The 15,029-nt window shown below is 32.4% G+C and overlaps 1 protein-coding gene across 3 annotated transcripts in view; it reads left to right on the forward strand.

Moving 5' to 3' along the window:
* The window catches only part of LOC106672944 (potassium voltage-gated channel subfamily H member 2), a 330,717-nt gene that overhangs the window by 64,913 nt on the left and 250,775 nt on the right, over nucleotides 1-15,029 (forward strand). For all 3 annotated transcript variants that reach the window (XR_002910158.1, XM_024226299.1, XM_014404794.2), the window contains exon 2: nucleotides 9,997-10,227. Coding sequence is in view for 2 of the 3 variants with exons in the window: in XM_024226299.1 (XP_024082067.1) it covers nucleotides 9,997-10,227 (231 nt within the window). In the remaining variant the exon portion in view is untranslated. The remainder of the gene's footprint in view (nucleotides 1-9,996; nucleotides 10,228-15,029) is intronic.

The raw sequence follows: 15,029 nt of genomic DNA on the forward strand, positions 1-15,029 counted from the left end.
TATTGGCCATGGAGGAAGTGGTGATTAGTTTGCGGAGGAACTGTCGTCACAACGTCACAAGTAAAGGTTTACTTTAGTGCGACACGATATCTGCCAATATCAGCTTTCCTTGCAAGCTTTCACGTCGACGTCGTGACCCTGAATAAAGTAAACGTGAATTTTTGACTTTTAACTTTTTTTTCTCTCTTTTGTTATTTGTTTCAAACCCACATTTCTCTGTCATGAATCACATGCTAAATAAGTTAATCTCATTTATTCATATAACTTCTTTGACGAGCTGGATTGGCTGAGTTTTCACTGCAGCTAAGCAGAAAATCTTGGCATCTTGCCTATTATAACGCTCCCTACTCATCCTAAAGTTTAAGTGGAAGTCTTCTCTGCTTTTTCTCTTCTTTTTCTGTCAGATAAAGAAAAGATATACAGAAACTCTACTAAATTGGAAAATTAAAATAAAAAAACTTTAACTGAATCGTTTCCTTTTTTCATCATATATAAATAAATTAATAATCAATTTTCAGCGATGAACATTTTCTGTTATTAAATACAATATGTATTAGAAACCAACCAAGTCTCAAATTTATTATTAGCTGAGTATTTGACACTAATATATTAATAAATAACACTTCGTTAAATGTGTGGTGATTAGTGACCGTTAATCGATATTTGTTTAGAAATCGTGAGATGCGGTCTGGTGTGATGTACGTTTCAGAAAAACATTTTCCTTATCGTTCCAACGTTTCGATCTTTATTGAGATCATCTTCAGTGCCTGGGATTTACAAACATTGTTTACATATAACAATTACATTTTCGATGTGGAAAAGTGAATTTATACAATGCAAAATATATTTTTTCAAGAATACGAAAGAATGCACAATTACACAGAAGACAAACAGTTTGAGTGAGTAGAAATACTTTGATTGAATATATAAAAAATATATTTTGCATTGTATAAATTTCCACATCCAAAATGTAATTGTTATATGTAAACCATGTTTGTAAATCCCAGGCCCTTGTTACGTTCGTAAAACGTAACATAGTATAAAAACATAACATTTTATGAGTGTATTGTAGTTGTTTGGACAGAGATGCCTCCTTAATTGTAATGCCACCTAAACTAAAATTGGCGGTGGGTTAATCAAAATTAAGACGGTCTAGGATAGGCTTATGAGAGAGGAGAGGAGAAAAGAAAAGCGAGGACAGTGTGCGTCGAGACGGATATCCCTACGGCCTGGCCGGATCAAAGAAAATCAACGAAGGCGATCGCGGACCCACTCAACTTCAGAGAAGGTGCTCCACATTCCTAGAAGCGGGGATTTTCAAGCGCCTGGAAAAGAAGCATATCTGGACACTGGTTCCCAGGAAAGTTTAGTTTTAAGGAATGTTTATTTAGATTTTATGATAATTTAGGTTCATTTAGTGTGTAAGTTTGTTAAAATGTTACCCGTAGAGAATTAAGATCAATCTATGTTTAATATTTTAGTTTCTAATGGAATAAATGTATTTTTTTTGTTTCCTTATGTAAATATTGTGTTCTTTTTTTCTTTGTGTTAATTTTACTGTTATTGAATTTTCTTTGTTTTATTTTATTTTATTTTTTTTACGGTTCGCTGTTTCCGTGTACATAAACAGCGTGGCGCCCATTTTTTTTAAAATTTAATATTAAGTTTAATATTCTTAATTCATTTAGTAACCCCGCCCGTCTCCACGGAGCGAAGCCGGCAAATTCTCGGCGTAAGACCCTGAAGATGATCTCAATAAAGATCGAAACGTTGGCACGATAAAGAAAACATTTTTCTGAACTTACATCACACCAGACCGCATCTCACGATTTCTAAATAAACTTTGTTAAATGTATAAAGCAAGCATGTAAAATAAATTAAAACCGAGGCGAATCCATCATGTCTGTTTTGTATTTGCATATTTGTGTAAATAAAAAAACTACCAAATAGGGTTAGTTAATTTAAATTTTAAGAAGAAAAGGAAGTAGAAAGAAAGGAGGGCATTTACTCAAAGGAAACTCAAACGTTCTGGTTTTAATATACTTTTTCCGAAATTCTCTCTCCCTCTCTTCCTTTTTTTATGTTTTTAGTTTCCTTATTTTGTTGTTTATTTCTTTGTCACAAAAACACAAATCAGCTAACGAGACTTAATCAATTTTCTTCATTTGAAAAGCCATTAAGAAAAATGGCAAACTCACTATACGTTTAATAAATTTCTAAGCAACAAGAAATTGTCAATGATATAATAATTTGGTGAACAACTGATGCGTGAAATTGTATGTAATTCACCGATAAAACGAAAACTACATGAATTTACTTTGGATTATTAAAATGGCCAGTATAGAAAAACGATAGCCAACGTACAACATCTACTAGTAATTTGACTGGATTTATATACGATTTAAAAACAGTATTGAAAAAATTACGGGTTAAAATGTAATCAAATACTCCTGAATCATTTCATTTTCAAATAAATCATTATCACACACACACAGAAATTAGGAGAAAAGTATTACTAAACAAAGATATAGGGATAGTTGAATAAATATTTAGAAAAATAAAGAAAGAAAGAGAGTGAGACAGATAGAAAGAGAGAGGGAGAAAGAGAGAGAGAGAGAGAGAGAGAGAGAGAGAGAGAGAAAGAGCGAGAAAGAGCGAGAAAGAGAGAGAAAGAGAGAGAGAGAGATGTTCTCTTTCTCTCTTTCCCTCTCCTAATCTCACCTCTCTCTTCATCTCTTTTGTCTTTATCACTTCCGCATTTCTTTGTTGTTGACACTTTCCTATTATTTATTTATATTTTTATTACATTTTATCATTACCTCCTACTGTACATTAACTGCAAATTTCTTATTCTTTTGTTCTCCCGGTATATCTCCTTCTACATTTATGGATATCACTCTAACTTTTCATCTCTTTTACTTTCATTCATGTCTATCTTCCTTATATCTTCCAAACTGAGTAGGGACTCCTTTCTCTCTCTCTTTCTCTCTCTCTCTCTCTTTCTCTTTTTTTCTCACTCACTCATTTTTATTCTCTCATTCTCTTCTCTGTGTTCTGTCTTTGTTTCTCTGTTTGTCTCTCTTTCACCGTCTCTCTCTTTCTTTCTATTAACCATCCTCACTGCATCAATTAATAAGTGCAGTTAGGTAATTCCAAAAATCTTCTCTGCCCTAAGGTGGATTATTCAACACAAAATAATTTCTTTAAGAAAGACAATAAATTTTGTGTTATGTATAGTGTTCTTCAATTTTGGGTAAATGAACGTCAGCCTTCCGATGAAAACTCACATTTATCACAACTATTAGCAAATTTTGCTGCAGTGTATAGCAGTACATTTTTATCTTTCAACTTTTCGGATTTCTTTGTGTGCTACTAAAATCTATGTTTCCTAGCAGTGTATCATGTGTAATAACGATGATGAATTGAGAGATTCTCGTTTCAATTTATATTAGAAAAAAATAATTCAACGTGATAAGTAGTTAAATAAAGGATCGGGTTTGTAAACGATGATAGAACTGAAAAGACAAATAAGGTTTGAATAAGAATATAATCATGTTTTCATTAAAGCGGACTTGCGAAACGTACTAGGTTCTTAAGTTTACAAAGGATATCTATTAATTAATTTATAAAATTGATGTCATGTATGAATTATAATGATTAACATTAGCTCAAACAATGTACTGAAAAATATTATCAATTTGATCTTATAATTAATCATATCCTGCAGCCAAGATAGACAAACCATAACCAGACATAAATTACATTTAAACAGAAATTATTTTTACGTTTAGAACTGACAATAATGTTGCCAAATTCATATGACATTAAAACTTTTTTCAGACTTTAAACATTAGTTGATTAGTTACTAGTGCGAATGTTTCACGATTCATTGGAAAAGTAAATCTAACTAAATGGAAAAAGTCTAATCTATGTTAGAAGTTGGCCGCTTTCCTTGATGATACCAATGTGCCAAATATAGGTAAAGTTCAAAATAATTTAACTAAACTACTGCTACTGTTATTCGAAATAAATCTGACTGAATCGTACCAATGTGAATATGTACCTTTATCTGTTAGATTTTTTATGCAATCATTAAAAAAAATTGTACTGGGATATATAGTTTTACAGTGTGGCAGAACTACCGATTTATGGACGATGAATTTAACTGTATATTTATGTATTTTAAATGGTAAAAAAAACAAAAAAAAACACTACGTTTAATTGACTAATCCTTAAAGGACAAAAACGCGCCTCGAATACTAACTAGTACTTGAACACCCTTTTGTAACTTTTCAGTAATTGGCTTTTAAGTGCTAAACGTCTCCAATTTGAATTAAATCAAACTAGCTGAATGTGTTTTGTTGTTTAGTTTTAACCTGCCAGGTACGTGGGTTTACGGTACGATATCGGCTAAGCCGTTGAAGCCACTTTGCCCTTTTTTTCCCGGTCCCACATGGTGCAAATGCACGGGTAATTTTGTAAAGCGAGCCTCGTCAATATCAAACGGCAAATTCAGGCTAACTTTGAATCGTCGTAAGGCCGCCTGGGGAAAACATGGCTATCGGGATATCGGATCTCGCCCACTATTTTAGCTCCGACTCTACTTTTACTTCGTATAAAAACTTTTCTCGTGCTGTCCTGTCAATTACAGGCCAAAGTTTGATGCTAGTCTGCTTTATTTAACTTTGAATAAGGGAAACAGATAAAGGAGGGATGCAATGGGAAAGATAAAAGAGCCATCGCACACTTTTTCCCTTAATTAAAAAAAGTGGTTATGTGTCAGTTCAATCGCGCACTCACCCACTCATTCTCACTCTCTCTCTCTCTCCCTCTCCCTCTCCCTCTTTCTTTCTTCTCTTCGCCTCTCTATATCATTCTCTTTCTTAATTTTTGCATTTCTCCCTCTCCTCTCTTTATCTTTTCCATCTCACTTTTGAGAGATTTCTTCTCTTTCTCTCTCTCTACCTTTCCCACATTATCCCTTTCTATTCTCCCCCTCGCTCTTTTTCTTGATCACTCTGTTTCGGTCTCTATTCGTACAACTCACTTTCTCATTTGACACCCACTCACTCAATCTTGCGCTTCTCCCTTTCCTATTAATTTTTCTCCAGTTTCTCCCTCTCTATTTTCTTCTATTTTTTCATATGCTCTCTCTTCATCTTCATTCTCCCTTCTCCATATCCTTCTTTCTCTATCTTTTTCTCTCTTCTCTCACTCTTTCTGTCGGTTTTTCTCTCTCTCCTCTCCCCTCTCTCTCACTCTCTCAATCTTTCTCGCTCTCTCTCTCTCCCCCTCTCTCTCTGTCTGCATTTCTCTTTCATTTTGTCCCTTTCTTTTTAAATACCCTATTTATCTCTCTCACTTACTCTGTTTGTGTTTTATTTTCTTTTTTCTCTCTACCACTCTCTTTCTCTTTTTTCGCATTCTCATTTTCTTTTTCTCTTTCCCTCTCACTCACTTGTCAGTTGTCACGTTGTCAGTTCAATGGCGCACCCACCCTCTTATTCACTCTCTCTCTTTCTTTTATTTGCCTCTGTATATCATTCTCTCTCTTACTCACTCGCTCATAATTTTGGCTCTCTCCCTCTCTCCTCTCTTTATCTTCTCCACCTTACCTTTGAGAGATTTATTCTCTCTCTCGCTCCCTCCTTCTCTCTCTTTCATACTCACTTTCCATTTCCCCCACTTTTTTATCTATCCCATTCCATTTTTCTTACTTTTCCCTTTTTCTCTTTCTTGATTTCCCTCTCTCTCCCTCACTCTCTCTCTTTCTCTCTTATCCACTATATTTTCTATTTGTTCGCAATTTCTCTCCCAAGCCAACGTGATTGTGCTTATACACTTGCCAAAACCTTTTAAATTTACATATTTGTTATATTCTTGTCATTTGTGGAAGGTTGATAAAATAATAATAAATAGTAAAAATAAGGGCCAATATTTATACATTTTTAATCTTGACGTCCGTTGTCAATAATATAAAATATGAGTCAGAAATTTGTATGGCAATAATAGATCTGATCTCTCTACTGAAAATATGGTCCTAATCTGCCAAGAATATACCAGGATAATTATATTATTATTAACTGTAATATTATTTCAACGGGCAGAAATAATGTATTGTATAACAACATATTAGTAACATTGCTTTAAAGTGAACACCAATCTCAGAGTATAAAATCCTTATTTATTTTCACCCTATCCTTTAATATTATTATATTGTGTCTTGTTGGTCTTGTTCGTTCCCTTAGATCACCAACTACTACTCCTAGCTTTCCTCCTGCAATTAAATTGTTCTGTGCAATTAAAGACATAGTTAATCTTTATGTAAGGTGTTGGTTGAAATAAAAAAGCCAGTGTCACGAGCGGGATTCGAACCCACGATCTTCGGCTAAATACGCCGCGGCTCTACCACTTGAGCTATCGTGGCTTCGATCCACTCGGACACCAACTCTCCATCTCAACATACAACCTTTTGAATTTTTCCTTCTCTTTGCCATTTTTCAAATTTCGTGTAATAGGATTCGATTCTCGGCGACAAATGAAATGGCCGTGGTGAATCTTTAGTGAAGATATACTTCGTTTCACTTATTAAGAAGGGAAAATTCGAAAGGTGAAGGTTGAGATGGAGAGTTGGTGTCCGAGTGGATCGAAGTCACGATAAGTCAAGTGGTAGAGCAGCGACGTATTTAGCCGAAGGTTGTGGGTTCGATTCCCGCTCGTGGCACTAGCTTTTTCATTTCAACTAAAACCTTACAAAAAAGATTAAATAATTGAAAGAAGCTCTTTTATTTCAACCGATACCATAGATAAAGATTAATTAATTGAAAGAAGTTATTTGGTCAATCGGACCACGAAATATAATGGATTTATTAAGAAATAGCATTATATCAGTCTTAAGAACAAAAACGTTTCTCACTTGAAAATACCTAAGTGTTTTAAGAACTTTATATATATANTTTCTTATTTAAATTGCGATTTTGGGCATTGCAGTTTATTCCCCCGCAATTTGTATTTTCTTCCATTTCATTTTTCCGCTCCGGCAGCCTCAAAAACCTCTGAAAAAAGAAATCTTGCACGCACAACTTTTATTCAAACATTAGCAGGCATTCAATGATATAACAATTTGGGAAAAGGCCTAAATCTCATTATATTTTTATGGTGTCACGAATACTGAGTTACCAAATTTTTTGTTCGCTACGCAGGCAATAAAATCCTAATCCCTTCTTTAGATGTGGAAGGAGTTGTTCGGAGAGATGAGGCCTTTTTGATGGTAGCCTATAAGGGACGGAATAAGATAAAGGCCACAGGCGGCGGAGAAAATGAGATTCGAACTTACAACCATTTTAAAAATTACTTTCAAAACTTCATCAAAAGTTTATTGGTTATTGAAATGATAATAAGACACGTTAAAACGTCGACGTTTCGGTTTATATAAAATTCACGTTGCGTTTTTATCGTACGGTATGCGTGTTTTTTCTTGCATGGCATAAACGAAATGGTCTATTCTAATTAGGTTTATTGTACATACTTTTTTGTATGAATTATTATATATAGATAATTTTATAATAGAATAAAGAATAGTGATTGTAATCTTCCGGAGTCTATTCGCCAGGTATCGAATACATTAAAACCTGTTCTAGGCTGTGTAGAATGCGGCATGTTTTCGTCGGTTTTGGGAGTTGGCCAGCAACTTTAGGCCCGACTCAACAAGTATAAATGCCTCATTTTCTTAAACAGGAATTCCGGTTTTTTTGCTTAGAATAGAAACTCGATGGATCTAACTTTAAAGTTTTATTATTTTATTAGTTTTCTAACTCAATTAGTTTCTTATTAACCGTACATTAATATATTATCGTTTTTGTTTTGCTTGTTCGATTTTTACCTTTTTTATATTTCTTGGGTGTCTTTTTTTTTCTCTTTTTTCAAGTGACGAAGATTGTACGAAGTTATATTTTTTCGCTTACATGTAAAAATTCATTTGGTTACCATTGACGACATTATCGAATCGATAAACACTGTTATCTTTAAGCGAAATAAGCTCGTATCATCACTTTAGATAGGGCCGACTCTTAGCAGCAGCATAAGCGATTGAGAAGAGTCTTGATTAAATCAAACGTTAATACATGATTAAAACCTATTAGTTATAAAATCTATTACCTAAATTACGCTCCGACTATAATGTGAATAAATAACTACGCTGAATTATTTTCATTAACACAAAAGTAATGATTGTTTTGTATGATTCTAATATAGGAAAGGTTCATAAAACACTGTTGCATAATGCATTTTTTAATAGTTACAAAAGTAATTAAGATAAGGTAAAAGGTAAGATAAAAGTAATTAAGAAGAAAGTAAGATGCAAAAATGAGTTGGATTGCCCGTTACATCGAAGGTTGTTAAGGTTGGCAAGCTTACAAACTACAAAGTTAAATTGATTAGTTGTGATGACTTTAACGTTGCCGTTAAATTATAAAGGTGTTACTTTTTTAGAATTGATTCACGTTGGAGAGTAATTTTGTGCGTAAAAATAATTGATTATTTCATTGCAACTTATAATTGAGATGATTAAAAAGGAGTACAAATTTAAACTTGTTTAAAAGCATTTTTGATGCTTTATTCAACACACTTAAATATTCTTACTAACAAAATCGAAATACAGACTTGTATAAATGAATAGATATGGCCATTTGGCATTGAGAACTATAAATATTTTATGGCCGGAAACTACATGACCCATCACAACACTTTTTTTTTGCTCTTTTCTTTTACTTCTCATATTTCATTTCTTGTAACTCATTTTTCTGACGATGTAGCCACGTAATAAACTCATACTACTAATTTTACGAGTATTAGGGTAACCGACTGTTTGGTTTTTCTCTTTTGCTGCCATCCTTTCTTTCTTCACCACAGGGCCTTGTCAGTTAGACATAAAATATACGTATACTATATATACAGTACGGTACTTCATTCTCACTGCCTACAGTAGTCGATATTCCTCGAGTTCTTTACTTTTACTGTAATAAATAACATTTACTATTGATACAAATAAGGCCTTATCCCTTTTCATCCAAGCCAGTAAACACAGACGTATACCGTACATCTCAGTACCAAATATTTTATCGGCGAGAGGCCTGCTCCTCCATTCACGCTAATAAATACATTCGTCCTAATAAATTTATTTATTTATTTTTACGAGGGTTCGCAACAGCAGAGGTGATATCAACCCTCGGGGTGCGGGTGTTTTTGAAAAAAAGCTCATTTGTAAGTATGTCGGGGTTGAATGCAGGGCCGTTGGATTCGAACCCGGGACCTTTACCTTACAGTGATGAGCGCCGTGTCAACGCCTAAACCGTTGCGGCCACCGACGCCCCTCGTCCTTAACTTAAATACACCAAGATTAAAACATTTAAAAATATTTACGGCCCTGAGGTCTTGCATTGGTAATTTTTCGTGTTTTGTGCTCTGGGCATACAGCGGAAGTGAGGCCGTGTGGTCTCGTCGAGGCTAAATTTCCTACCTTGATTGCTTCTTCGTTCCCGGTTATATCTAAGCGCGTGGCTATTATAAAATAATTCTCGTAAGGTTAAAACTGGATTTTTCGTATGTTGCTTCAGATCATGTCAGGAAGGATTTGATTAATTTTGTAAATAAGCCAACTCCCTGTTAGGAACATTTCAATAAGGCTTATAGTAAATTTTTTTTTACATAAAAAAGATTTTTTAACGGCTCTAATTATCCTTCAGTATTTTCAATTTTCTCTCTATTTTTTTCCCACTTTTACCTTTTAATCTTCCTTTATTTTCTCAGTTTCTATCTTTTAGATATTCTCTCTCTCTCTCTCATCATCACCTCTCTCTTCCTACTTGACTTTTCACCCAACTCTTTCCCACTCTATATATATTCCTATCTCTTATGTATTTTTATTTCTCTTTCCCTCTCTGTTTTTTCTTTCTTTTATCACACACTTTTTCACCTTTATTTGTTGCTTTGTTTCAGATCGCAGTTTCGTTGTAGCCAACGCGCAGCAGGATTCGTGTCACATCATCTACTGTTCTGACGGTTTCTGCAGATTGTCCGGCTACAGCCGGGCCGAGGTCATGCAGCGACCGGCAGTCTGCGACTTCCTCCATGGTCCCCTCACATCTCAACAGGCCGTTTCCGTCGTTAAGGAAGCCCTCGCTGCGGGGACGGAGAAGCACTTCGAAATACTTTATTACAGGAAGGACGGTAAGTTGAGGCGGCATTTGATTATTATTTTTCTATTTCCCTTGCAGCAATTCAACAGTAATCAACCCATTAATCGAAGGGACGTTTTTAATTGTTGTCTTCTACTGGACTTAAAAATTGATTCCCTAAGGGTAGACTAAGGTGGTGCGACATCCCTCTGATATTTAGCACATTTCAAAAGAAACTTAATTATAATTTCCTTTATAAGTGCTTCTTTATAGTATACGATACTATTGGAAAAAAAAACAGACGTAAATAGTTTTACCTTAAGTTGATGCCGTCATATCATTGAAATGATGATTTTACAAGCAACAATTACTGAGCTTTCACTGTATGGACCATCCATTGCTATTATATAATAGCTAATCTTCTATAAGAAAATATAACTTTTGAATCAGAAAATACGCTTAATTTGTAGGCATGCACAGAATTGAACCTACCCAGGTTTATACAGATGTTTGGTACTCAAACTACACAATCACGCTAATAAATACACTCCTGCACTCATAATGATTGGGTACTCGACATTTGTATTATAACTATGCATATGTAATTATTAATTATTATTATTAATTAATACATAATAATTATTTATTATTATTAATTATTCTAATTGAGGGTCGATGTGGTACCAATTTTATTCCACCCTCTACTCTCTTGGACTCATTCATCCTCATAAATACATTCTTGCGAACCAATTATCACAAAATATATCTATCACGTTTTATTTATACAGTAATAACTGTATAGCCTACATCAAAAAATCTATATTGCATACAAAAACTCACTTGTTTCCTCCAAAAATCGAACCAGTAGACCCCCAATGATCGGTTGTCATACACCATCATAATTATCACATCAACTGGCATTTCTACTCGCTTTTTGTTGGGAGCCATGAAATGATACTCATCAATTAAGTGGGAAATATGAAGATTCGGTACATATTTGCCGGCTTTGACTCTAAAGTAAGTGTTCAAATGTCAACTATGTATGACCCATCCTTAGCCGAATACGGACGATCCTCCTGCGAGTTAGATTCTCTAGAGATTATCATACTTTCATATGTAATATATAATGACCTTGGATAGTTGTTAATAATAATAAAAAATCGCGTAAGGCAAATTTCCGGTACAGTAGTAGATAAGTCAAAATATTCTCGGATTTTAACTTAGAAATAATTTTTATAATACTTGAAATTTTCATGAAATAACATTATAAATTAATGCTCTATCTGAAACTATTTCGTAATGTGAATGTGATTTTGAGATTGGACAACCTGTACGTTGGAATGTTTAATCTGTTGAATTATTTTAAAAAATGTAATGAAAATGTAGTATTTTTTCTGCAAAAAAATAGCTTCTTCTTTTTTAGAATATTTAAGTTTGGAAGCTATTTGAGTTGGCATAAATCGTTTAAGTAAATCTTTCTGTTATTGGCCTAAAATATGCAATTTTGTTTTTTTATTTTTAAGTTAAAATATAAATTGGTTGATGGTTTAATTTTGAATCTATAAGTTCGTTTTTAAATAACCGATTAGAGCTTAATTTAAATATTATTTTTTTAAACTAATTGGCTTGAGAATTATGGAATAAACTATTTTTTCTTACTGGACCATTGAGACTTACTTTAAGACCTTTGTTGTTTAGCTAAAGAACATAAGGTCAACGATAACCACATTAAAGCGTTAATCAGTAATAATCCAAGGTATACCACAGTACAGCGGTAGTGGCAGAAACTACATTTACAGAAACATGGGTATGTTTAATAACTTTGTAGTTAGAAGTTTCGATTTAACCGAAAGAATTTAGCCCAAGTTCTATGTTTTACAAAAGTGGTTAACATGTTTAAATTGTTAAAAAAACGAAAATGAAATTTTACATAAAGACAGTACAGGAAGTCTTCAGATAGAATACAAAGTGAACCATTTCTTACATAAAAACGATTGACATCACACCTGTTTATGCATTGATAGACAGGATGTTTTATTATGAATTGATTCTTGAAAACGATTCAATCAATTACATCGATCACTGTTCCAAATCGTCTTACTAAACGTAACTATCAACGAAAAAGGCCTTCATTTAACTGTCCACTAGGACAGCTGAATAATAAATGATCCGTGAAAAGTATTGGTTTACAAGATTCACATAATTGATCAATTTCAATTTTTTTTGTATAAACACATTAAATAAATAATTTTTCTATTATAACTGAGGAGGATTTTTTTTATATTTGACAAAATATAACGTAATATCTCTGCGCATAATATTTGATAAAACAACTTTTTTGAATTTGTAGGCACCTTTTTGATGAGTCTTCCCCATATGACAGAACTAAATTTAATAACTATGATTTTTTGTATGTATTTGTAAACACTATAACGATCAATAAAACAAGTACGATAATTGATTTATTTTTTATTTTTTAACTTATAAAAGAAATTTGAAGTAATTATGTAATTGTTTTCTTATTATTTAAATATTATTGAATTGGACGTTGAAATATTTTTTAGATATATTGAAACATAGTTCTATCCTGTTTTTTGAATAGTTTTATTATCAATTAAAATGCAAAAAACTGTTAGTTGCCAGTTTTCTTGAAGGATTGTAAAAATTCGGAAACTTTAGAAACTACAAAGTGAAACTGATAAGTTAAAACTGAAATTTTTAACGAAATTATTTTTTGACTAAAGTAAGATAGCCACTTATTCAAATTTTATTCTCAAATTTCATTCTGGCTGTTTACGGTAGAACCAAAAACAGTTTTTTTTTATATTTCCCTAACTGGCTAATGCAATTTAATGAAATTTAACAAAGTTAGTTCGGCCAGGAATAATTTTTACAAACTTACAAGGAGCTTAGGAAGCGGTCGTTTGATTTTGACCGATTTCAGTGAAACCCTTTCTGCTGATGCTTTGCTGAAAAAGACATTTGTTCAAGCGTTCTTGCAAATAAATAGATCTTACATAAAACAAGTTTCTGTTATTAAGTATTTATTATAATTTTTTTACCTACGTTTTTCTACCTTACACCTTTTTTTGCATGTGTTTCATGGTTATAATGTATACCTTAAATTAGATTGAATAGATATAAAAGTAAAATAATAAAATACGCTGGTTGTAAAGTATGCTAGAAAATAAGTTTATGAAAAGTTGGATTAGTATAAAGCACCATTTAATGGCCTTAAATACGATTTTTCCCTGATTTCCCATGTTACTCTCGATATTCATACCACTTATGGATTTTTTCCAAACTTTTGTGTCATTTCATTTAGATTAAAGAATTATAAGTTTCCTGAATATTGATTTAGTAATTTCAATTACCATTTTTGTGTTTTTTTGAATCGATGGCATTTTTTTTCGAAAGGCAAAAAGTTTGAGATATTTTTTCCTGAAAATTTTGTATTCTTGTGTATTTTTGGGTCCAAAAACGACTATCAACTTTGTTTCTCGCAAAACAATATTTTAACCAACTTTGCGTCGTTACTCGGTCGCCATATTATATTGTATTTCAAAAAATAGGAATTTAACCAACTACTTCCCCTTGTAAGTCAGCAAAGCCCATGGTGTTGAGCATTGTATTGTCGAATTTCCTTTCTTGATTAATGAATATGTCGTTAGTCCACGACCGAATTTAATATTGAATAATAATATTGAACAGTCAAATCCTGAATAATTTGAAAAATTTCGTCATTTTCGGTTTTGAGGATTTATTTTAGATATCCAAAATATATTTTTTGTACTCGTCCAAATAAATTGTTAGGTAAGATATGGCTTTTGTATTACAAATACTTTTTCAGACCGTGAAATTTGAAATACAGTGTGAGTCTAATTTCTGAACTCATCTTAAATTTGTTAATTGATTGACGTAGTTTTTATAACTTGAAACACTAGTTGAACAGATTTTATTTATATATTGCTGTACAGCTTATAAAAAATCTCGTTCAACAAACTAAACGAATATTATTTTAAATTCTTTCTATTAATTTAATAATTTGGGAAAATTTCAATTAATTATACTTAGATATTATAATTAGATAAATTAAGGTCATATATGGATTAATGTTTAGTTAAAATTTTTACATTCTAGGTTGTCTATTTTTTAAACAAAAGAAAAAGTGAGAGAGAGAGAGAGAGAGAGAGAGAGAGAGAGAGAGAGAGAGAGAGAGAGAGAGAATACAATGGAAGAGAATAGAGTTCTATTCAGCTCAAAGAACAACGTTCAGGATTTGGCTCGAAATGCATAACGATTGAAATATATGGCATAAAAAATTATTGTCGTTTTAGTTATGAAAAAATCTCCAACAACCACAAAACTTTTCCTTTGTTATTATGCCTTACAAAACAGTTTTCCTGAATTCTCTCACCTGCAAATGTATTAAAATGAATAACATTTAACAGAGAACAAAAATTTAGACTGTTATATATGAAATAAATTTTTACCAAATAAGTTGTTATTCAATCAATAATCTACATAAGCATGAATTTCTGCATGTTATTGAATATTTAAAATTATTAAAATTAGTTAATATTTAATTAAAGAACAGTTATTCTTAATAATAATAATATTCAATAAATTAGATATCAAGAATCTTGAACAGGTCTTATTGTGTCATCAATATTTATCAGCGAGGATTTTATGGTCGAAATTAGGTTTTGGTCAGATTTTTCCTAAATAGATATCTTTTAAACTCTCAATAATAATTAACGGGTTTGACTTGAATGGCCAAATCCTTGTATTCAATATTAAGTACGCATTAAACAATCCTGTAATAGACGTCCAATGACCAAGGAATTAATCGAA

This window comes from Cimex lectularius, unplaced genomic scaffold (genome assembly GCF_000648675.2).
Source record: "Cimex lectularius strain Harlan isolate CLEC.00 unplaced genomic scaffold, Clec_2.1 scaffold48, whole genome shotgun sequence".
Taxonomy (NCBI): domain Eukaryota; kingdom Metazoa; phylum Arthropoda; class Insecta; order Hemiptera; family Cimicidae; genus Cimex; species Cimex lectularius.